The following is a 22,700-nucleotide window of genomic DNA, read 5'->3' as shown; positions in this document are numbered from 1 at the left end:
GAGATCTGGGCACTGTAGTGATGGAGACAGAGATCTGGGTACTGTAGTGATGGAGACAGAGATCTGGGCACTGTAGTGATGGAGACAGAGATCTGCTGACCTCGGGAGCTTGCTCGCCAGCCAGCCTGTGTTAATCTTCGAACCCCAGATCTCAGTAAGAAATCCTGCCTCTATAAAACAAGATGAACAGCTCTGGGATGGGGGTTGGGGGATGAAACCCAAGGCTGATCTCTGACCTCCATCCATACATGCACCTGCACACACAAATGCAGAGGGAGAGACCAAAAATATCTATAAACTATTATGTCTTGCATTTTCTACCTAAGTGTTCACTTACATCCCTCTTCTCAGAAAAAAAAAAAAAAAAACTATTTGAGTGACTGAGAAAAATAAAACAAAACAGAAGACGCCTTAGCTCCCAGCTCAGTGCTCATTCTGGAGTCTCTATATCTGGGGGTAGGGGCGAGGCACAAAGCCTTTCAACCCAGCCCTAAGCCAGCAGGACCACCTCAGTTTTTGCCAGTTTTCTGTTCTGTGTCCTAGAATTGGACCATAAGTCTACCTCTAGCAAGCAGGGCCAGACACTTGGAAGCAGTTCTGGGGAATTCACCTGTGTCTGATGCTCCTCTTCAGCGCACAGTGCCTCACTTTTTTTTTTTGTTTTGTTTTGTTTTGTTTTGTTTTCCGAGACAGGGTTTCTCTGTGTAGCCCTTGGCTGTCCTGGAGCTCACTTTGTAGACCAGGCTGGCCTCGAACTCAGAAATCCGCCTGCCTCTGCCTCCTGAGTGCCTCACATGTTAATTACCCAGCATCCTCCTTGTCATTTAGCCCTCCCACAACTGCATGGCAGCTGCCACAAACTCTATATAAACTGTAGAAAGCCAGGCAGTCCCCTTCAATGTCAAAGGTCTGGCTGCTGCGGAACTGAGACAGAACTTGAGACTGAAACCTTTGTGGTTCAGTGGCTCTGAGATCCAAAGGAACAGGTGTGAGTGAGAAGGAAATGGGCGGAGACATACATGATCACGTGCTCACACGATCATGAGCTTCTCTGTATTATTAAGGATAACCTGATGCTTCTGATCCCCTTCACCCATCTTTAGGGTGTTTGACTCCATGCTCAGCTTCATGTGGTGCTGGGGAGCGAAGCCAAGTCCTCAAAAGTACCAAGCAAATATTTCATCAGCTAAGCTCTGCCTAGCAGCCCTTGTCTGCTTTCTTGATCCTCCCACACAGCCCCAGTCACAACCTACCAGATATGAGGCCTTCGCCAGGGAGACGATTCCTCTTTTGAAACTTCTTTTTAGAAAAGTAAAGTAAGTGACCTGGGTAGAAGCGAGTGGTCTCTAAATGGTTTATTTTCTTTCTGAATCGCAAGCTTCGTCCATGCTCGGCTTTCGACTTCCACTGCCTGGCTGATCCCTGGGCACTTAGTGATCCTTCGGTGATGCCCCCTCTGTTTCAAGAGCCCCCAAATTTAAGCCGGGTGACTACAGATGAGTTTTGGGTACTTTCCGAAATTAAACTATTTCCCTTGGTAAATTTCCAGCATATGAACTCACTCGTCTGAAAACAGGATGTGGCGCATGAAGTGTGAGGTCAGACTGCCTGCTCTTTTTTTCTTTACCCTAGGGCAGAGAGGAAAGAGGGGTGGGAGAAAGGTAGGACCAGAGAGGGGATCTTACAACATCCACGCTTGAGAAATGTCACTTTACCAATTGCACTTGAGAATTGGGGACTTTTGTGTGCAAGAGGTAGATCAACCATTAAAGCTAAGGTCACAACCAAAACTGAGAGAACCAGTGACTTTTAATGTCAAAGACACAGGGTGCTCGTAGAATCCTTTACTGTTAGAATTCAAAGGCCCACAGCCTGTGATCCTAGCACTTGAGAAACTGAGGCAGGAGGCTTACCAATTCTAAGCCAACCTAGACTACATAGCAAGACCCTGTCTCAAAAAATAAAGTAAAATAAAATAAAATAAAAGCAGACAAGTGGAAGATCCTTAGAGGCCACCTCTGACCATGCTTGCACAGATCACAGAGGTTGTGTTTTGGGGGTTACTGAGACACAATACTTGTCTTCAGCCAGACATCCCCTTTCCAAGTCAAGCCCCAGAAGTCTTTATTCCACCAGCCCCCCAGATGCAGCATTGCCTGCCTGCTAGAAACCTGAAACCAACAGCAGACCTGCTATGGGCAGGAGACATACACACCTCCCATGTCCAAACAAAAGCCCAACCAAGTGGGTCCTGCACTTGGGAAGCTGAGGCAGGAGCATGGCTTACAGTTTGGAGTCTTCAGGGCTATACGGGAAGACCTTGTCTCAAAACAAGCAAACAAACAAACAAATCAATCAGTTAGAAATCAAGTAAGGAGCCCAAGCCAAATTAACCAAATAAAGAACCACTGGCCATCTGACCAGGAGCCAGTGCACACCTGCAGACAGGCGGCGCCCTTGAGAGATTGCTGGTTTGCAAAACTTACACTGGTTGGTTGGTTGGTTGGTTGGTTTTTATCTCTTAAACTAAATTTATATCCTGACACTAAATTCCCTAACTCTTTGGATTAAGTGTGTGTGTGTGTGTGTGTGTGTGTGTGTGTGTGTGTGTGTGTGTGTGTAGATCATTCTCTCCCCTGTGTGTGTGTGTGTGTGTGTGTGTGTGTGTGTGTGTGTGTGTGTGTGTGTGTTTAGCTTAAAAAGCACAACCACTTTCCTGCTTCACCCAGTTTCTTTAGCGCCCAATGCCAAGAGCACTGCACTATCTCACTGCCATCTGCAAGGTTCACAGAGATTGGAAGAGCTTGCCGGGTGCTGGGCTCTTAACAAGAATCCACTCTAGTAAGGCTTACTGTTTTTTCCACTCGTGCCTTGCGGGATTTCAGGCTGGAGCTGTAGTGTTTGTGTGTGTGCTGAGTATCTCACGAGGGAGTGCTAGGAGTCAGCTAGCACCGGGACAGACCGGCAGATGCACTCCAGTTCTGTTTCCTTGAGGGAGGAGCGATCAGCCCGCCCCAGCCAGCCTCGGAAGCCAGCCCAGCCCAGTCCCACCCGCCTGCCCAGGCCCAGCTTCCCTTGGCTTCCGCCAGCCGGGTTCTCTGCCCCAAGGACGCTACCGCCCCGGTGCGAGCAGGAGGCGGCGCACAGGTTGGTTGCCCCGCACCCGCGGGTCCCCTAGTGCGAGCATACTCAGCCCCTCTCCCTTCCGGAGCGGTGCTCTGGTCCTTAAGCTGTCACTTCGGTTCTGCCCTCAGCTCTGAGCTCTTCCTGATGTGACATCACCTGCCTAAGGAAAGGGGGCGGGCAGGCAGGCAGGGAGTTATAGGTAGGAGACTAGACAGCGTGTCCAGGCTAAAGGCAGCATGTGGACCATAGGATTCCAATCTGGGCACTGTCACCGAGATGTTCCAATGTGTGGGGTGTGGCCCAGGTGGGTCCCCAAAGACTAGGAGGCTGGGACACCTCTGTTCAGCAGATAGATTGCCCATTCTGGGAGCCATGGAGATGAGACTAAGGAAGATGGAGGTGGAGAGGCAGTGAAAGAGACCTGTAAAGAGCCACAGCGGTGCAAAAAATAACTCCGAAGGATGTGAAGGAAAGTGCTGTCATAGAAGCGAAGGCTAGAAGCCCACTGGCCTGATGGGACTGAAATTAGGGCAGGCCCCGGAGCATTTGACAGCGTGTGGGCTTACAACTGGGCTTAGTAGATTCCCTGGAGTTTCAGCAGCTGTGCGGACAATCTTCTTTAAACTTTGAACTGCAGCGTGAGAAGAGAGAGTAGATATGGGAGAAGAACTTGGGATAATGGCCAAGCTCATTTTAAAGCGCAGGTCTGGGCTCAGTCCTTCCTGCCTCTCTAGCTTTAAAGTCTTAAGCAAGTCACCCAATTTATCTGTGCCTTGGACCCCTGGGCTATAGAGGAGAGGGTCTCCAAAGATTGGAGGGAAATATTGACGAAATGTTTGTTAAAGTACTTAAAACGAGGCTGGAACTGTGGCTTGGTTAGCAAGCACTTGTAGGCAGCCTTGGGTCTGATCCCAGTGCTGAGAAAAACAAACCACTTAAATGGTAGCAATGAGCAGAGCACCGAGAGGCAGTGTCTATTGTCTTAGCCCACAGCCCTGTGGGAGTTGTCTAATGCTGGTGGCAGGAGGTGGGAGATGTGGAGTCAGTGAGGGGGGAGGGGATTAGGAGAGGAGAAAAGGATCCAGAAGCTGGATGGAGCAGAAGGCTGGGTGCCTCCCTTGTGTCCCAATCGGCGAAGGAAAGGACATGTGGGGTGCAAGGGGTTGTTGGTCAGGCTGAGGATAGAGTTAAGGGAATGCCTTTCTGAGAGCAGGCAAGGAGATGAGAGATCATTAGCTGAGCAGGCTGGGCAGGGTTCAGTTGGAAGTCTGTAGGATGGAGTAACCTCTTGGCCAGCAGCCACTAGATCTTCTGGTGTCACCCCAGGTTTGGTAGACTATTGACTTTATCTAGAGTCATAACAGAGTCTAACTTGACCTGACCTCCTAGGAGGCTCAGGGAAGCTGATAGATGCAAAAACACTGTGTAAGTGTAATTTGCCATTTTAAATCTCTCATTGTGAGGAACAAGAAGGGTGTGGCCATCACCTGAATAAATTATCAAAGCTTTTAGAGCATGTGACTTTGGCCAAGGCCCCTGTCACACCTTTGCCTACTATGCCAGCTAGCTATAATTGTCAACTTGGCATGACCTGGGAAGGGAGTTTCAGTGAGAGATTGTCTACATTGGGTTGGCTTGTGGGCACAAAGTAGGAGATTGTCATAATTGAGTTAATTGATGTGGGAACATCCAGTCTACTGTGGGTGGCACCATTCCCTAGGCAGGGGATTGTAAACTCTGTAAGAGTGGAGAAACTAAGCTGCATGCAAAGGAGCAAGCATCCATGCACTTGTTTCCCTCTGTCCCTGACTGTGGATGTGATTTGACTAGCTGTTTAGAGTCTTACCTTGACTCCCCGACACACCCCATCAATGATGGACTTGAACCTGTAATTGTAAGCCAAATAAATTTCCTCTCATGTTGCTTTTTTCATTAGGGTGTTTTATCATAGCAAAAGAAATGAAACTAGAACACCATCTTATTTGATCACCTCAGCAACTGGGTAAAGTAGACATTTTTATCCCCCATTTTAGAGATACAGAAAGTGAGGCTTAGACACATTGAAGACCGCGTGGTGAGTGGGGTGTGGTGAGGCTGCCATAGTGGTACATGGTGGTGCTCAACTTAATTCCCAGCACTTGGAAGAAGAAGCAAGCAGATCTCTGTGAGTTTAAGGCTAACCTGGTCTACATAGCAAGTTCTAAGCCAGTCAGGGCCACATAGGGCTATCTCAAAATAAATAAATATAAAAGACCATGTGATGGATCCATGATCCCATTCCTGACCTGTCTGGGCTCAGAGCAGTTTGGTTAGATGGAAATGTATACAGAGGTCACTTTGTCATTTGACAGCCTGAAGAACCTGGTGCTCTGGTACATCCCAGGCTCTGAAACTTCACCATGCTGCCTCATTCTTACTTCTTCCATGTTGGAAGAGCACAGCCCACTGCTCCACCACAAGGTGTGCCTTCTTGAGCCTCACACCTTGCTTCACTGAGCTGTATGTAGCTACAGAAGGATTGCAAGGATCGCAGGAGTAAGTCTGCCCGGCACACAGTCAGCTGTATGCTTTCCATGTTCTCGTCCCATGCACACATGCATCTCCAGTCTGATGGGCTGCTGAGAACAGCCCCCCATGCACCTGGACTCCTCCAGAGCTTTGTTCTCAAGAGGGAAGTGGTGGCTTCTGACCAGATTCACAGCCGCCTATGACTTCCTGAGTTGGGCTTGGGAGGAAGGTGCTGCTGAGTCTGAGGTGGGGAGGTCTTGGGCTTAAGCGAGGGAGGGCCCTGTTCATTTGTCACCATTATGACTCATACACAATGCCACCGGCAGAGTGGGGTCATCGGAGGTCTTTCTGCTGCCTCTGGTTGCCTCAGTCATAAACCCTAGAGACCACTTGTTGCAATCCATTTTATTTCGGACATAGGGTAGCCAAATGACAGTGTAAGAAAGTGACATTTACTCAAGGCCACCCAGATACCCTGGAGGACCCAGAACTTGAATTTTGGACCCTGGAGATTCCTATCAGAAACGTGAGCCCCATTGTTCCAGAGGTACATGGCTCAGAGGTACTGGGGGTGTGGGGGGCACAAGACAACCTTGGCCTCTCCACCAAGGGCCCGGGAGGAGATAGAGGAAGCCAGAGGCAGCCTGTGGTTCTCAGGCAGAGGAGCTGTGGCCCTGGAGAGCCAGGGCACTACTCTCTTCATCTGACTCTGTCTCTTGCTCGTTCTCACTCTGAAAAATATCTGGACACCCCTTAAAGTTTTCAGTCTCTGTCCAGGGGATTTTTTTAACCACAAAGGGTAATTCCTACTCCACCCTTGCTGTGACTCAGCTATGACGTCGTACCACACAAGCCAGAGAGGAGAAGATAAAGTCACCAGAAAGGGTGGCCTGGGGCCAGAACCCACCTCTCTCTACAGACTCTACAAGGCTGGATCCTCTGCTCTACTTAACAGACCTTCTGGCCACCTGAAACCCCAAGATGGCCTCCAGCTCAGCCCCTGATGAAAACGAGTTTCAATTTGGTTGCCCCCCTGCTCCCTGCCAGGACCCATCGGAGCCCAGAGTTCTCTGCTGCGCAGCCTGTCTCTCTGAGAACCCCAGGTGAGGGGACAAAGAGCCAAGGGCCAGTGGGAAAGACTGCCTGGGAGGAACCCCTGATGGGATGCGAGGCTGAAGGGAACTGGTGACTATGAGCAGATAACTTCACCTCTCTAGGCCTAAATTTCCACACTCTTTTCTTCTGAATACGGCTCATGCCCCAGGTTATGGGTGGATGGATCAGGAGGCACAGGAAGCTGTCAGTCAGTTCAGCCGCTATTAGGGTGGAACTTTAAGCATCACTCAACCACTTACTATGTGACCTGATGTGGACCTTGGATGTCTCTAAGCCCCAATGTCTTATCTGTGGAGCTGTTTTTTGCCTCACAGAATTGTTCCAAGACTCCATCAGTAATGTTCCCAGAACATCTTACAGTAATTAATGTGCCTCCCTTGGCAAACATCAAACTGTGATAAAAAAAAAAAATTTCGTTTCATTAGACCCAGTTAAAGGGGGGCAAAGATACAGTAGGGTATACATTTATGCCTAAAGAGTAAATAATTGCATCAATAGCAGCATTAACACCCTGCCTTGAGCAGTTGTTATGCACCTGCTGTGTGCCAAGTACCCAGTCCCTGTGTCCTCAGACCAGCTTGCAGAAGGCAGTATAGTCACTCCCCTATTGCCTCGATGAGAACTGCAAAATCCCCCAGAGAGATCAAGTCTCCTTGCCTCCTGTGAGTTTGCCGCTGAGGATGCTCCTAAGTGGCCTTGGGCCCCCAGCATAGTCTTTTCTTTGGGACTTTACAGCGTTAAGAATGTGGGGAAACTGAATCAGCCAAATGAGAAGTCCCCATTCAGTGACAAAGGGGAGGAGGCTGCAGGAGCAGGGCCAGAGGTTGTGGCTGTGGAAAGGCCAGGCAGAGGGTAGAGGCCGCAATTGTTGGGCTTCCTAGACAGCTGTTGCTCTGAGCTTATATGAGGCCCCCCCAAACTCCCACCCCACTGAAAACCTGACAGAAGAATGAGTAGAAGCTGACTGGAGCTTGCAGGCAGGGGCCCAGCCTGAGGTGCCGGGCTCTGGATTTGCCTTGCTATCCTATGACCTCAGTCTCCTCACCTAGAAAGCAGTTTGAACACATGCTGTCAGTCAGAGCTAGGTGCACAGGTGTCCTACAGAGCACCCTGGCCTGAATCTGACGCCCATTTCCAGTAGACAGACGCTGATGTCTCTTCTTGTTCTAATAGGTCAACAGCCCCTGGCCAAAAAAGGAGAGACCAGAACCACATACAGGGTACTGAGAAAAACATATGGAGTTCCAAGCCCAGAATCCCTTGCCTAAGCCCTTGGGATTGGACATATTGGGGGGGGGGGATCCAAAATTTTTGCACATTTGGAAAAGGCAATAGACAATTCTCCCAGAAGAGACCCTGTAGCCAGGCGCTTGCATGGGTATTTTTACGGTGGGACAATCATAACCACACCACATAGATAAGGAAGGGAACATCAGGTGATGGCAAGTGGGACAGCAAAGGCAGCTTCAAGAGACAGTGTCCACGCATGGTTTCCAAGACCTTAGCAGTGGGCCTCGAGGGTCCTGGAGGCACTGCAAGAGGCAAGGTCCGGGCTTTGAAGTGTGTCAGGAAGGTCCGAGTGACCAATGGCAGGTGACAGCAAGGTGTGGTACCTTATGTGAGAGACTTGTTCGTGTTTCCCCAGAGACAATGAGGATCGGATCTGTCCTAAATGCAGAGCAGACGACCTCCAACCTGTGAGCCCAGGAAGCCCTCTGACTCAGGAGAAGGTACGTTAGCATAGACAAGGAAGAAGGTCTGTCCATCTTTTGGAGACTGATGAGATGTCTCCGTCTGTGTGGGCCTGAGTTTGATCACTAGAACCCATGTAATAAAAGCTAGGTGTGTGAGGACACACGTGGATCCCTGGGGGCTCACTGCCCAGCTGGCCTACCCCACATAATTATTGACTTCCAGGCTAATCAGGACCTGGTCTCAAAAAAAGAAAAAAAAGAAGAAAAAAAAAAAAAAAGTAGGGTGGCAGGCCCCTGAGGACCAGCTCCTGAGAAAGTGGAGGGAGGAAGGGCGGAGGGACTCAGGCAGGTAGATGCAAAGCAGGTAGTTGCCCATAGGGCCCCTGACTGGTGCATCTCTCCTTTGTCTTGAACCTACAATGAGTTTGCTTTATGAGCCAGGCAAGGTGTTCACAGTGATGGTAGCACACCACCCCTAAGCCAACTGGCATGTTCTGCTGATTCATGTACAGTTGGAACCACCAGTTTTAGACTAGACTAGAGCAGGGATCTATAAACTGGCTCCTGAGCCAAACCCAGTCCACCTCCCGGTTTTATATGCAGCCCACGGGATAAGAATGGTTTATATGCTTCTAATTGATGGAAGAAATCATGTTTAGGAACTCGTGAAGCCTCTATAAAATGCAAAGTCTATGTCTACAATTAAAGTTTTATTAGCCTCTAGTCACCTTCGCTCTCACCTGCTATCTGTGGTCACTTTCTCCTTCTCCCTACAGCGGCAGAGGTGAGCACTCACAATAGAAACTTCAAAACCCCAAATATCTCTGGCCCTTGGCTTGAGAAAGATACAGAAAGAAGCCATTTTCAGATCACCTCTTGTGTGAGCCGAGCCGTGAGTCCAGGAGTAAAAGGGACCTTTGGAGAGGGCCAGAGAAACATACTTATCCAGCACAGCCTTGAACTCTGCACCCCCTCCAAGCTGAAGGGACCTTCACGGGTGCCTGTGTAGCACAGAGGTCTTCCAGTCCCACCAGCTCATGCCGGCATGACAAAGGTGTAGACAAATATTCAGTTTTATAAGTTCAGTTATCTCCATTTAGAGAGTCGGTCTTTACTCTGAGTGTTTTCCTTCCTGTATATTTCTTTGTGGAAATGGAGGTAGCTGGGGGGTCTGTGGTAAATCTTCTACCAGATACAGAAAAAAAAGGATGGCGATCTTTATGTTCACAATTCAAGTCCCAAACAAAACTTGTGTGAGTCCAAAAGTCCAACCACATAGAAGCCACTTCATAACCCCCAGCCTCTTGGTTTACATGTAAAGAAGACTTGCTGGGACTCTCAATGCCAGAGCTCCTCAGTGACCAGAATCTCTGCTTGGTCATCCTCTCTGTCCCCACAGTGAGACCAATGCAGGCTGCTTTCAGCCAAAGCTCTTCTAGCAGTTCACAGTGGCCTACAGATCCTTGGGGTTACGGTTTATGCCTATCAGTGTGTAACTAGAGTCAAAGTCTAGACCCTATTTCTCCCTTGGTAAAATGCTTGGAGATGCTAAGTTGGTTCTAGAAGGTTCTTCCCAGGATTTGTGACATCTGAGTCGTAGGTGAACAGCTGCCAGGCTCCCCTTCCTTCTACCCATTGGTCCAAATGTAGTAGGGGCTCCACACCTATCCCGTCCTTTGCATCAGTTCTTGTCATTCAGACAATGCAGGGACTTCCTGCCCTGTCCAGAGCTGACTGAAGGGCTTTCCCTTCTATTTCTTGGCATCCTCCCACACACACCCCACCTCTGGTGGACTCTCAGACAATAACAAGGGTCAAGTTCATTTCCACGGAAGAACTTCTGGGCCTCCCTGTTTGGCTGTTTTTGGACCAGCTACCACATGGGGACAGACACAGATGCCTCACTGTGGGCCTCTGTGCCCCGTGTGTACAGCACAGGGAGCAGGCTGTATACTTTCCAAGGCTTGTTTGTCCTTTCCTCTCAGGAAAATTATATAAATGTTAGGTAACACTGTCCAGATAGACTTTAATGTCACTTAATCTGGCAGCTTTAATTATTTCCGTCTTTATCGAGATAAAACCTAATACACGCAGGTTTGGATGGAAGAGGCACTTGCAGCCAGGTCTCTTATTTAACCTATTTTTTTTTCTCCTGTCCCAGCTTCTAAGAGACTTGAAGGATGTTCAGGGCTCTACAAGGGCACAGGCTGAAATTTGCTGCCTTGGGACAAACAAAGTAAAAGGCTGGAGAGATGGCTCAGTGGTTACAGAAGGAATGACTCTGCCTCTGCCCCTGCCCATGCCCATGCCCCTGATGGGAACTTTGGGGGACTTTTGACCTAAGGAAAGTGACTAATACTAAGCCAATCCTTTGCATGTGGTCACTCCCACGATTGTCTGTGTGTCTTAGACTACTTAGGAGATGGAAACTGGGCAGAGAGGCCAGGCTAGAGAATAGATGAGTTCAGTTCAAGGCACCGGTCTCGCACACCCTCCCCACACCATCTGCTGACCAGCCTGTCATCGTCATCTCTAGTTCATGATAGATCAGTATCTCCTTATGAAGGGCCCAGGTACCAACATAGCAAGCAAATATTAGAAGGCCAATGATAACCTAGTTAAGAGGGGTCATTCTTGCCTGGAATGATCTTCCTGAACAATCAACAGTGGGGTAGGAGACAAACCAGGGACTTGGGGCTGAGGAAGGGCTGGACAGATAAGGGTGCCTGCTGTGTGAGTATGGGGACCCATGTTCAAATCCCCAGCACCTGGGCTTAGCCATGCATACTTATAACACCAGCACGGTAGAGGGTGGAGACAGGAGGATCACTGGAGTTGGTCTACCAGTCTAGCTCTAGGTTCAGTGAGAGACCCTGCCTCAAGGGACTGAGTCTCAAGGTGGAGGGTGATGGTGCAGGTATCTGATGTCCTCTTCTGCTCCCCATGTGCACCTGGGTGCACACATACAGCACACACACACACACACACACACACACACACACACCAGGAGCTAGAAAATAACATTTGACTCTGTTTGCTGAGACCCGCCCCCCAATTCCCATCCCCCAAAAAGGAAATAGTTTCTCTCCTTTTCTCCCCTCGGAGGTTCAGGCAAGATTGATTTGTGGCTCACGATAATGCCATGGCTTTTTCTTGAGCCCCAAATGACAGGGGTTTAAGCAGTTGAGTCGAACTTCCAGTGTGTATATACAGTGGGCTCCTGCCACATGGGATTATGTCTAGGAATCATGTGCGGCACTATCAAGTGACCCACACACACACACTCATACATTGGGTTCTGGCCACAGCACCGACTTCTTTTTTATTTGTACTGAGCTGAAGCAGGCTTCATTTAAGGAAGGCCAGTCGGTCTTCTGTTGCCAGGGTCCCTGTGTCTCTCCTGCATTTCTTCCCTGTCTCTGTCTCTGTGTCCTCTGAAGCGTGGTGACCAGTGTCAACTCCCCATCCTCACACTCCTAAAGTGGACAGTTTGCATCTATAATCTTGGCAAGCCAGTGGCATCCTGGTGGTTCCATTGATTTATTGATAGGCATCATATCAAGGCCCGAGGCAAAGAAGCTGCTGGTACCTGATCCTAAATCATATGGCAAAACTGTTCTCCAATGCCCTGCTTCACAGCCTGGTGGCATTTTTTTCCTTTCAACCTCAATGCTTTAAACATGGTGTATGGACCTGGCAGGAACAATCATGGGAGACAAAGACCCTGTAGACACAAAGGCTGCTGAGGCAGGGAGACTGCCCTAGACTACCTGGGTGCACATAGAATAACCACAGGGGGCTTGTGAGAAGGAGACAAGCATCTGCAGAGATGGGAAGGCAATGCAGACTTTAAGGATAGGGAGAGGGCCCGCAGGCCAGGGCTGCAGGCAGCCTCCAGAGGAACATGACGTCGCCAGTGTGTCCTGGTAGACTTCTGGCCTTCAAAACCACGAGATTGTAAGTGTGCATTGTGTTAAACCATTACATGTGAGGTGTGTTTTCACACCGAGAGGCAACCACTATGAACACTTATGCATGTTGCCTCATAGTCTTATGATAACTGTAAGACCGGTTAGGGTTATCGCATTCTGCAGATGGGGAAACTAAGACATGGCAACTTAGTAACTCTCCCAATGCCATGACACCAAGAAGTAATATGACAGCAACAGTAATACACACGCGCACATGCACACACACACACATGCACACATACATATATACATATATATATATACACACACACACATACACACACACACACACACACACACACACACACACATATACAGGTTGCCTCTGGAGCTCACACCCTGAGTATATCATAAGGAATGGGTGAGTGGTGTCCAAAGCTGGCAGCCTGGCTGACCCTAGGGCCTCAGAAGTTCTCTCGAGTCTCCCTGCCCATCTTTCAACATGCAAAGCTAGTCACAGTAAGCTCCTGTGCATGCCTCATCACTAGGATGCGCCAGACATCCACGAGGCCCACAGCAGGCTGTCCTACCCACAAGCCCTACTTACCTGCATCCCACCTTGTAGGCAATGTGCAAATCCCAGTGTTCTGTACCACTTTCTTCTCCTTATCCTTCTGAGCGCTGTCAACTTCAAGCCACAAAGGGTGGGAACTGTGGACATGAAGGAGTCATAGAACCTTAGAGAGTCCCAGGTCAGAAATACCTGCATTTGGTGTCCCTGAGCCACATATCAACGGCAGTGACCTGTGGGAGAGGCTTCACTGAGATGGAGTCCCAGAGCCAGTGTGTCTCCCTGACGTGGCCACCCTCTGCTTGCTCCCATCAGACATCTGTTTCCTATTCTTGGTTGGGAACAGCTTGTCCCTGCAAACAGAGGGCAGTGGGACAGGTGGGTGGGGCTTTGCTAGGCTAGGCTCTGCATCCCAAACCAACCGCATGAACCAGCTATGAGAAAAACAAGTCCTGTGGCCTTGCATCTGCTCAGCCTGAAGCCCTCTGGCTCCCCTCCTTTCATCCTGATCCCCTTTGATTATTCTGTCAAAACAAGTTCTCATAGAATCATGCTACTATTTACATGTATAAAAATGTGCTCATTTTAAGTGTACATTTCGATGAAGACCTGGTTAATGTACAAAGTCAGGCAAGTCCCCACTGGCAAGATGACAGATGCCTCTGACCTACAAAGAGCTGGTTATTCACAGCACACATAGCCCCTCAAGCCTAGCATTAGACAGCATGTCTGCTGTCAGTCGGGGCCGCCATGCTTCTTCTGGACTTCTTCAGAAGGATATCCTGGAGTAGGAGGTCTTTCAACACTCAACTTCTTTCCTTTAACACAGTAGCTTCACGTTATAGCCAATGTTAGTATTAATGCCATTGGATGTCTAAATAAAGTTCTGTAGGGAGAAGATACTTTTGTGATCCATTTGTGATCCATTTTGTGACACCCCCCCGGCTGTTCCCAGATGGTTTCCAGGTTGGGGTACACCTGTCTGTTACTACTTTCTCCCACCCTTCTCCACCCCCTTTCTTCCACCCTTTAAACCCCCTAACACTAGATAGGAGAGAAAAAAGATTAGAGAGAGAAGGAAAGAGCTCCCTGAATAACATCAGGAGTTAGAAAAGGGGAGATGCTATTGTTAGACTACTTCCTGTTGATTAGGGGTGCTGAGTTCTTTGTAGCAAATTTGATTTTGCTGGCAGGTAATCTAATTTCTTTTTCTTTTATCTTCTTTGTGCACGACTACTTAACAAACCATAACCAACAGCGACCAACCAAGAACCCACCCTACCTCTCAGGGCCCAAGCATTTATATACCATCAAAAAGGTCCCCAGAATTCCACATGTCACACAATATCAGAAACTGTGCAGCTGGCAGAATCACACCTCTGCTAGAGCACGAGGCAAATCATAGTCAGCTGCTGAGGACAATCTGAAGCATCCCTGTATCCTGCACACCTGGGATTAAAATGAAAACATATTCTTATAATATTCCTGTGTAATTTTTTTAAGAGATCAAAATGCCAAAGTGGTTAGTACATTGGGATTGTTGTGAATAAAGTTGCTATATGTATTCACACACATCTCTGTGTAAACATGACTTTCTGTTTCCCTTGAATAAATTCCTGGGAGTGGAGCATGGTAGATTACAAGTTGTCAGCAAGTGAGTAAGTAAGTAAGGCTTGGCTTTTTGTAAAATACTTCCATAGCGCTGGCTGGGAACATAGCCCAGTTAGTAGAACACTAATGTGGCACACAAGGCCCTGGGTTCAGTCCCCTGATCTCATACACCAAGACTGTAACACTACCTGTGAAAAAGAAATTAGATTACCTGCTTACACTGGGCATGTACGAAATGGAGGCCAGAGACTCAGAAGTTCAAAGCTGACTGACTATGATGGTGCATGGCTTAGTCCAGGAGGAGGAGGAGGAGGAGGAGGAGGAGGAGGAGGAGATCCTTCCATAAGCTTTCCAAAGTGTCTATCCTGTTTTGCTTTTGTTACCCCACCCACATCTTTGCTGGACGGGCCTTGCTGCCCTTTATCTTAGCTGTCATGACAAATGTAGAGTGCTCTCATTGTGGTTACATACAGCACATTGTAGTGACAATTTTGGAGCTTTGGTTTCTTTGAAAAACACAGGAATATGATAAGAATGTTTTCGTTTTAATCCCAGGTGTGAGCTACGGGGCTGCTTTAGATGGTTCCCAGTAGTTGTCTATGGTTTGCCTCATGCTCTAGCAGAGGTGTGATTTTGCCAACTGCAGATAGTTTCTGATATTGTGTGACATGTGGGATTCTGCTGACTTTTTAGAGAGTACATAAATGCTAGGGCCCTGAGAGACATCGTGGGTTGTTGGTTGGTTGGTTGTTGGTTGCTGTTGGTCATGATTTAAGTACTCACGTGCAAAGAAGAAACAAGAAGAAATTAGATATCCTGACGGCAAAGATAAAACTTGCCTCAAGGAACTCAGCCTTCGCTAATCAGCAGGAAGTAAGCTAATGACAGCATAGCCCCCTCTGACCCCTGACTTTATTCAGGGATCACTTTCCTTTACTCTCTATTCTTTTTTCTCTCCTATCTAGTGTTAGGGGGTTGAAAGGGTGAAAGAAAGAAAAACCTACAAAGTAGCCAAAGAGCCACTCCACTTCCATCTACCTCTTTTTGTGACATATCTGCTCAGCATTCTGAAACTGGATATTGAGGGTTAGCTCCATTTTGCTCTGCGACTATGTGCAGTGGGGCTCTTTCTGTAGGACAATTATAGAAGGGCTGAGACTCCTAAAGTGGAACAAAGGTAGGCCAGGCAGAAGGAAAGGAGTGGGTCAAGCCATGTGCCTGGCCAGTTCTGGCCTTGTCGGTTCCTGTTGCTTTGAGTGAGTCCTAGGGATGCCTCTAGCATCCAGTGACACAGTTATCATTTCCAGGTTCACCCTGATGTAGCTGAGGCTGGAATCACGTGTCCCTTTGCAGGTGTTGGCTGTTCCTTCAAGGTAAGTAACAGTGTCAAATCTCTCCATGGTCCCAGACCCTGTGTCTCTCACTCTCCAAACCTTCCCTTCTGGGTGACTCCTGTGCTAATGAGATAGCAAGCAACAAATCCCACCATTACATCAATGTTGCACTGTGGGAAGTGGTTCTTAATGCCTTTGCTTAAGTTCTTGTTGAAGCGTCACTCAAGTGTCCCCACCCCACCCCTCTCCATGGTCCTGAATTGTCATTATGCTGAAGGGCAGGGCAGCATGGTTACATTAGAGACTGAGATGCATGGTGCTCCCTTGGGTATATCTAAGGACTATATTCCCGCATATAGCTCCACTCCACCTCTACCATATACAGACAGCTACTTCCCCTTTGCTGGGATAGTGGATCTGGTTTTGCTTGGTGGCTTCTGGTCCATGTCTCCTTGCTGGTCCCCAAGGTCTCCTACTTCGCTGTTTACTAAAGACCCTCACTCTGTCATCAGGGGAGCCCACAATCCATGCAGGAGCACGAGGCTACCTCCCAGTCCTCCCACCTGTACCTGCTGCTGGCGGTCTTAAAGGAGTGGAAATCCTCACCAGGCTCCAACCTAGGGTCTGCACCCATGGCACTGGAGCGGAACCTGTCAGAGCTCCAGCTTCAGGCAGCCGTGGAAGCAACAGGGGACCTGGAGGTGGACTGCTACCGGGCACCTTGCTGTGAGAGCCAGGAAGAACTGGCCCTGCAGCACTTGGTGAAGGAGAAGCTGCTGGCTCAGCTGGAAGAGAAGCTGCGTGTGTTCGCAAACATCGTTGCCGTCCTCAACAAGGAAGTGGAGGCTTCCCACCTGGCACTGGCCGCCTCCATCCACCAGAGCCAGTTGGACCGAGAGCACATCCTGAGCTTGGAGCAGAGGGTGAGTGAGATGGGCATATTTTCAGAGTCAGCTCAGGGAGCCCCTATGCCATCCAGCCTTCTTGCCATTCATCCCTCTCAATGCAGTAGCCTCCATCCAAGACCAACTTCCCTGTGTACCAGGACCTACTATCAAGACCCTGAATCAGAAGCATGGGTTTAAAACCAAAAGCCCCAGTATCCAGTGCAAATCAGGTCTTCTGCTTCGAATTCACTGGGAACTTTCCCTCCACGGTTCCCTCCCTGGCTGCTCATTCCATCATTGACCAGTTGTCATTGCTATAGAATTCTCACCACAAAACTGTGTCTTCCCTGTCTTTGTTCCTGGCTGTGCCCTTCAAGGCCTGTGGAAAAACAACCTGCATCGGCTTCCCCACAGCTGCTCTGGACGGATAGTCAGTGTTCACATCCTAGCAGAGGAAGTTTCCCTTCGTGCCTTCACCTGCTCGTCAGAGCATGGTGGGCCATGATGTTCTCTTACTCTCTGCTTCAGTCTCTACAATATTCCACATGTAAACTATAGTCCCAGACTTATCTGAGCCTGAAGTTCTCAGTCCCCCTCCTTTATTTCAGAGACTATACTTTCCACAATGTAGCTAGTCACTGAGATCCTGTTACTTAAAAAAAAAACAAAAAACAAAAACAAAAACAAAAAAAAACAGCAACATTGTCTCATTGTCTCCCATAAAACTGCCTTAGTTGCACCCCTATATAAGTGCCGAGAAGATGTGATCCATTCACCTTCTCGCTCATGACTGAAGTTTGTTCTTTCAAATTGCTTTGGGGAAACCTATTACAAGGTCCAGGCACTGAGCCCAAACGGCCAGGTAAAGCCTTGGTGTATACCATTTACACCCTCACCCCAGTACATTCCCTGGTTTCCATCTCACCAGACTTCTGGCTCCACTCTAGCAGCTGGGACAGAGAGGAAAGGAGCCCACCAGGGGGGAAGTGGGGATAACCTGGACAGGAGGATGGAAATCCTCAGAACTGTAACACACAGTGAGGGAGACCAGCCAGCAAGGGCAATGGCTGGAGGCTTTACAGAAAGGGATATGTGGGCTGGAGTCTATGGCCAGGGGAGCAAGAAGAGAAAGGGACTCCAAGCATGGGGCAGCATGCAGTACAAATGCAGTCTCAGGCTCTGGATGATGCTTGGTCAGGAAAACCTCTTTGGGGTGAATGTAGTCCCATGCCCCACTATCCCCAACAATCCCTCCAAGCTGGGTGTTGGTACCTCTGGCTGACTAGCCTTTTCCTGTAGGTGGTGGAGTTACAGCAGACCCTGGCTCAAAAAGACCAGGTCCTGGGCAAGCTTGAGCACAGTCTGAGACTCATGGAGGAGGCGTCCTTTGATGGTACTTTCCTGTGGAAGATCACCAATGTCACCAAGCGGTGCCACGAGTCAGTGTGTGGCCGGACTGTCAGCCTCTTCTCTCCAGGTGACTCCTCCTTGCGGCCACAGAGACTGGTAGGAGAGGCAGGCCCTAGGGGACCTGGGAGGCATGGAGTGAAAACAGCCATGCTAAGTCAGGCTGGGGTCCCTGCCAGTGCTTACAGGGAGACAGACACCGTGCTCTGACCCATGGCTCTCAGGAGCAGCCCTCTCTCCTCCTGAATGTCACCTGCACTCTGTAAAGAGGAACAAGAGTCAGGTTCCTCTTGAGGCTGTGGGATGAGAAGGGGACTTGGGAGCCTAAGTTCAATAGTGTGAGTGGAGCAGACAAGGAACTCTCCAGGAAGCAATCTTCAGTAGGAGGCAGGGGAGCGAGTCAGGCACTGGGGAGCTGTGTGCACGATGGGCAGACCATGGCAATGGTAAATGGTTGGCTCTTTGTTTCTGAGTCCCTTACTCAGAACAATGATTTAACCGAGTAGTGACTTGGTAGCTGTTGTTATTCACTGGTAACAAAATGCTCGTGTGTGTGTGTGTGTGTGTGTGTGTGTGTGTGTGTGTGTACATATAGATGGCATACATACATAATATTTACACAGCTCTGGGTCTGTTTAAGCCACACCCTCTGCCAGGACCAGTCCATCCCTGAATGTGACGTTTGAGAGCCTTGCCAAGTGCTTGTCCTCCCAGCCTCATTTTACAGAAAAATAAAACTGAAGCCAAGGAGGTAGGGTCCCCAGCAGGGGCTGCAGAGCTCTGTCCAAGAATGGGCCACCAGGGAAAGAGCGCCATAGGACCCCAGGCTTGGTCACTGGTGATGTCTTGCCTCTTGGAGCCATTCCCAAGGATTTTTAGCAAAACCAAGAAGTACCCTTCTCATACCAGCCTCCGGGGAGGGCCCAACCTTTGGACAACAGAGAAGACTCAATGCCAAGATTTGGCAGGCCTGGACCTTAACCCGAATTCTGTTCCGGGACATAAAACAATACCCAGCTACTTCCTCTTCCTGGGCTCAGTCTCTAGTTATTTGATGGTTGGTTAAAATGGTAGTTGCCAAGTGTAACTGGGAGGCAAGCATCAAGGCACCCCAGGGAAGTATTAAAACCACAAATGCCAGCTCACCCCCACTGCTGAGTCAGCACTGTCAAATCTGGGGCCTTCCCAGATGCCAGCCACAGGGCTAGGCAATAAGATCACTGCCTTCCTCAGCACTCTCCTAGAGAAGAGGACTGGGCCCCAAACCCCGATATCCTCAGGTCCCTGCTGAACCCCACCCCCTCATCCGCACTGCCCAGTGCTGCCTTGCTGCTCTGTACTGACACTGACTTCACCTTGCAGCTTTCTACACTGCCAAGTACGGTTACAAGTTGTGCCTGCGCTTGTACCTGAACGGGGATGGCTCAGGCAAAAAGACCCACCTATCCCTGTTCATCGTGATCATGAGAGGAGAATACGATGCTCTCCTGCCCTGGCCTTTCCGGAACAAGGTATGGGCCCCAGAGAAGATGGTTTAGGGGGAAGGCATGGTAACCTGGGTCCTGCTGACTTTAGCCATGGACTTGAGACCTGGGCAAGCCTCCTGTGGTTACCGTAATCCATTTCCGATTATAAAATGAAGCCGAATGCAAATCCCGCAACCAAGAGTCCCCTAGCCCTCTGAGCAGGAGCTGCAGTGTCTGGAACAGGGCATCCCGAGGAGGGTGAAGACCCAAGCGCTAGGCTGTCTAAAGCCCTCCCCAGGAATTCCGGTGCCAGCAAGTTTAAGAACAGCCTTGGTGGGTAATGAGAAGCAGTGTTTCTTGGGTACATTCAAGGGCTTGTGCCAGGGAAGAGTTTGTGTCATGCTTAGGTGATCCACTTCTCAGGGAGGTTAAGTGGTCTGCTCTGGGTAAAGACGCTCCGCGGAAGTCCCAAGGCTTGACAGAAGCCCCGTCCCCAGCGGAAGTCGGCTTTTCTGCAGAGTGGAGGGAGGTCCCAGCGCCAGTTTCTGAGTCAGGAGCCAAGGCTAGGTGCCCGTGTCCAGCCTTCTTGTCAGTACATCTTAGTCTCAGCTGCCAATGTAACTATGACATCAGAATCCCCACTGCTGTTGGCCTAGGGAGAGGGCTCAAACGATGAATCTAGTTCCCCAGAATCCACATCAAAAACAAAGTACAGGCACCTGTCATCCCAGAACTGAGAAGGAGGGGACATGAGGACCCCTGGAGCTTGCTAGCCAGTCAGCTTACCTTAACCAGTTACCTCCAAGTCTAAATAAATAAATAAATAAATAAGGAAAGCAATTAAGGAAGATGCCTAAATGGTGAACTCTGTTTATACACAGACACACACACACACACACACACACACACACACAGAATTTCCACTGCCTTCCTGCTGTGTGGGCCAGTGAAGGGCAAAGCCTGAAGCTGCCACAGTACCAGATGTTCCTTCCACTCCCACACACAGATGTGATGTCCTGACACTGCTGCCTCCACTCTGTGTGAACTCAGTGTCAGAGGCACAGCCCAAGCAGTGCACATGCAGCCCCTCTGACCCCAAACACTGGCCTCCCGTGAGGGATAGTGCTGTCCTCTAAAGCCTGACCTCTACCCTCTACCCTCCAGGTCACCTTTATGCTACTTGACCAGAACAACCGAGAGCACGCTATCGATGCCTTCCGGCCTGACCTGAGCTCAGCCTCCTTCCAGCGGCCACAGAGTGAGACCAACGTGGCCAGCGGCTGCCCGCTCTTCTTCCCTCTCAACAAGCTGCAGTCACCCAAGCACGCCTACGTCAAAGATGACACAATGTTCCTCAAATGCATTGTGGACACTAGTGCTTAGGGATGTGGGGGAGGGGTGCCTCCTGACAGAAACCAGCTTAGACTGGGGGACTTAGCTAGATAGCCAGGCCCTACCTGCCCTTGGAGCCCACAGTCCACGACAAGGAGGAGCCAAGGCTGGCATGCCTTGAGCGCCACAGCATGCTGGCTGTGGCTGATGTGAGGCTGGAGGAACGTGAGCTGTGCGTCCAGAGACAGAGTGGAGGAGTAGGCAGAAGTGCTCTCTTCATGCAGACTACACAACACCAGGAGGCCAGCACGCCAGCAGGTCCTGAATGTTGAGACCAGCCTAGATCAGGATGAAGAGAGCTGGGCCTGAGGCATGGACATTGAGCCAAGGCTGTGGGGCCTAAGTGGAGGGGCAGTCCTACCAGGACATTCTCTGGAGGTCAGGCTATAACTGGAAAAATGTCCCCATCTCTCTGTTCAGACTCAAAACTAGGACCACAGGGCAGAAGAGTCAGGCATTAATGTGAATTTAACCTGGCCTGGACTGAGTTCCTATGTTAACAGACATGCTTACTGGCTGGATCTGGAAATCTGTGATGTTTTTAACGGATAAAACAAACAACAAAAGCCTTGAATCTCAAGCTTCCTGTCCCTGGTGAGACCACACCCACAGAGGATTCTGGAGCAATACCCAGGATCCCCCTCCCCTCCAGCTCCCCAGTCACCTAAACCTCCAAACCTAGCAGCCCAGTTAGCCAACAGGCAGAAGCACACCCAAGGGCTCACCATGCAAGTCTGAAGCTGGTGTCCAACACACAGCATCTTCGTGACTGCTCACAGAGTGCCCAGCTACAGGGAGACGACACTGCTAGGGTCTGCCATTCCTCCATTCATGCATCTTCCTCCCTCCCTCCCTTCCCCTCTCCTCTTCCTACTCTTCCTCTTCCCCCTTTCTCTCCCTTCCCTCTCACCCCATCTCCTTCTAACACTAAGTCTCCCAAGTGCTAGGATCACAGGTATGTGTCGCCTTGTCTGTTACCTGAGGTGCTGGGGATCAAGCCCAGGGCTTCCTGCATGGTGGACAAGCACTCTGCTCAGCTGCATCCCCACACCTGTAATGGCGCACTTCTGTTGGGAGGAGAAAGTTTTCTTTACACAGTGTGAGAGGCACTGCTTCCAGCAAAGCGTTATGGACAGCCGTGAGTGTCGTCTACGCCTGGACACTGCAGGGGAAAGAGTGAGATATGCAACCCTCTCTCCTGAATCTTCTAGTTCATCTGAATCTTCAAGCCTGCATGATAATAATTATCACTAAAAGCAGAATGGCGGGAAAAGCATAGAATCCATTGAACAGATGAGGGAAGGCTTCATGGAAGAACTGAGCCTCAAATTAGCCTGAAATATGTGGAGGACCTGGGTGTGGAGGAGAGGACAGCCTTGGGGGGTGGGACGTGTCTTGGCTGCAAGCAGAGGCTGGGTGACGAGAGGAAGGCTGGACCAGCCAAAACATAGATAGGCCAAGTGTCCGGAACACAGAAATCATCATATGTGAGCTATTGCACATCTGCACGGCCCTGGGCCTGTTAACAGAAGGGCAAGACAGTGGTTTAAGCAGACAGATTTATCTTCCAAAGCTCTGTGCTGTCGTTCTCTTCCGGGTGACTGAGGGATCAGGGAGGCAATCGGCTGGCAAATCTCATTTCACTGCATCCTCAAAGCCGTCCACCGAGGTGCACAG

At 49.6% G+C, this 22,700-nt stretch overlaps 1 protein-coding gene across 3 annotated transcripts; it reads left to right on the top strand.

Annotated features, from left to right (window-relative positions):
- Positions 1 to 3,074: 3,074 nt before the first annotated feature.
- Traf1 (TNF receptor associated factor 1) lies at positions 3,075 to 21,676 on the top strand. 3 transcript variants are annotated; one of them, XM_029536660.1, is made up of 9 exons: positions 5,592 to 5,661; positions 6,055 to 6,181; positions 6,590 to 6,737; positions 8,396 to 8,480; positions 15,845 to 15,910; positions 16,384 to 16,794; positions 18,058 to 18,235; positions 19,528 to 19,676; positions 20,796 to 21,676. In XM_029536660.1, exons 3-9 carry the CDS (start codon positions 6,616 to 6,618, stop codon positions 21,012 to 21,014), a joined length of 1,230 nt encoding a protein of 409 aa, XP_029392520.1. In that variant the 5' UTR covers positions 5,592 to 5,661; positions 6,055 to 6,181; positions 6,590 to 6,615; the 3' UTR covers positions 21,015 to 21,676. The 3 variants fall into 3 exon arrangements, with proteins under 3 accessions (XP_029392519.1, XP_029392520.1, XP_021050517.1); XM_029536659.1 differs by lacking the exons at positions 5,592 to 5,661; positions 6,055 to 6,181 and adding an exon at positions 3,075 to 3,147; XM_021194858.2 differs by lacking the exons at positions 5,592 to 5,661; positions 6,055 to 6,181 and having other exon boundaries at positions 6,410 to 6,737.
- Positions 21,677 to 22,700: the final 1,024 nt, after the last annotated feature.

Source organism: Mus pahari, chromosome 3, assembly GCF_900095145.1.
Source record: "Mus pahari chromosome 3, PAHARI_EIJ_v1.1, whole genome shotgun sequence".
In the NCBI taxonomy this organism is placed as follows: domain Eukaryota; kingdom Metazoa; phylum Chordata; class Mammalia; order Rodentia; family Muridae; genus Mus; species Mus pahari.
The sequence above is the reverse complement of the archived record's forward strand: the minus strand, read 5'-3'. Positions and strand labels throughout refer to the sequence as shown.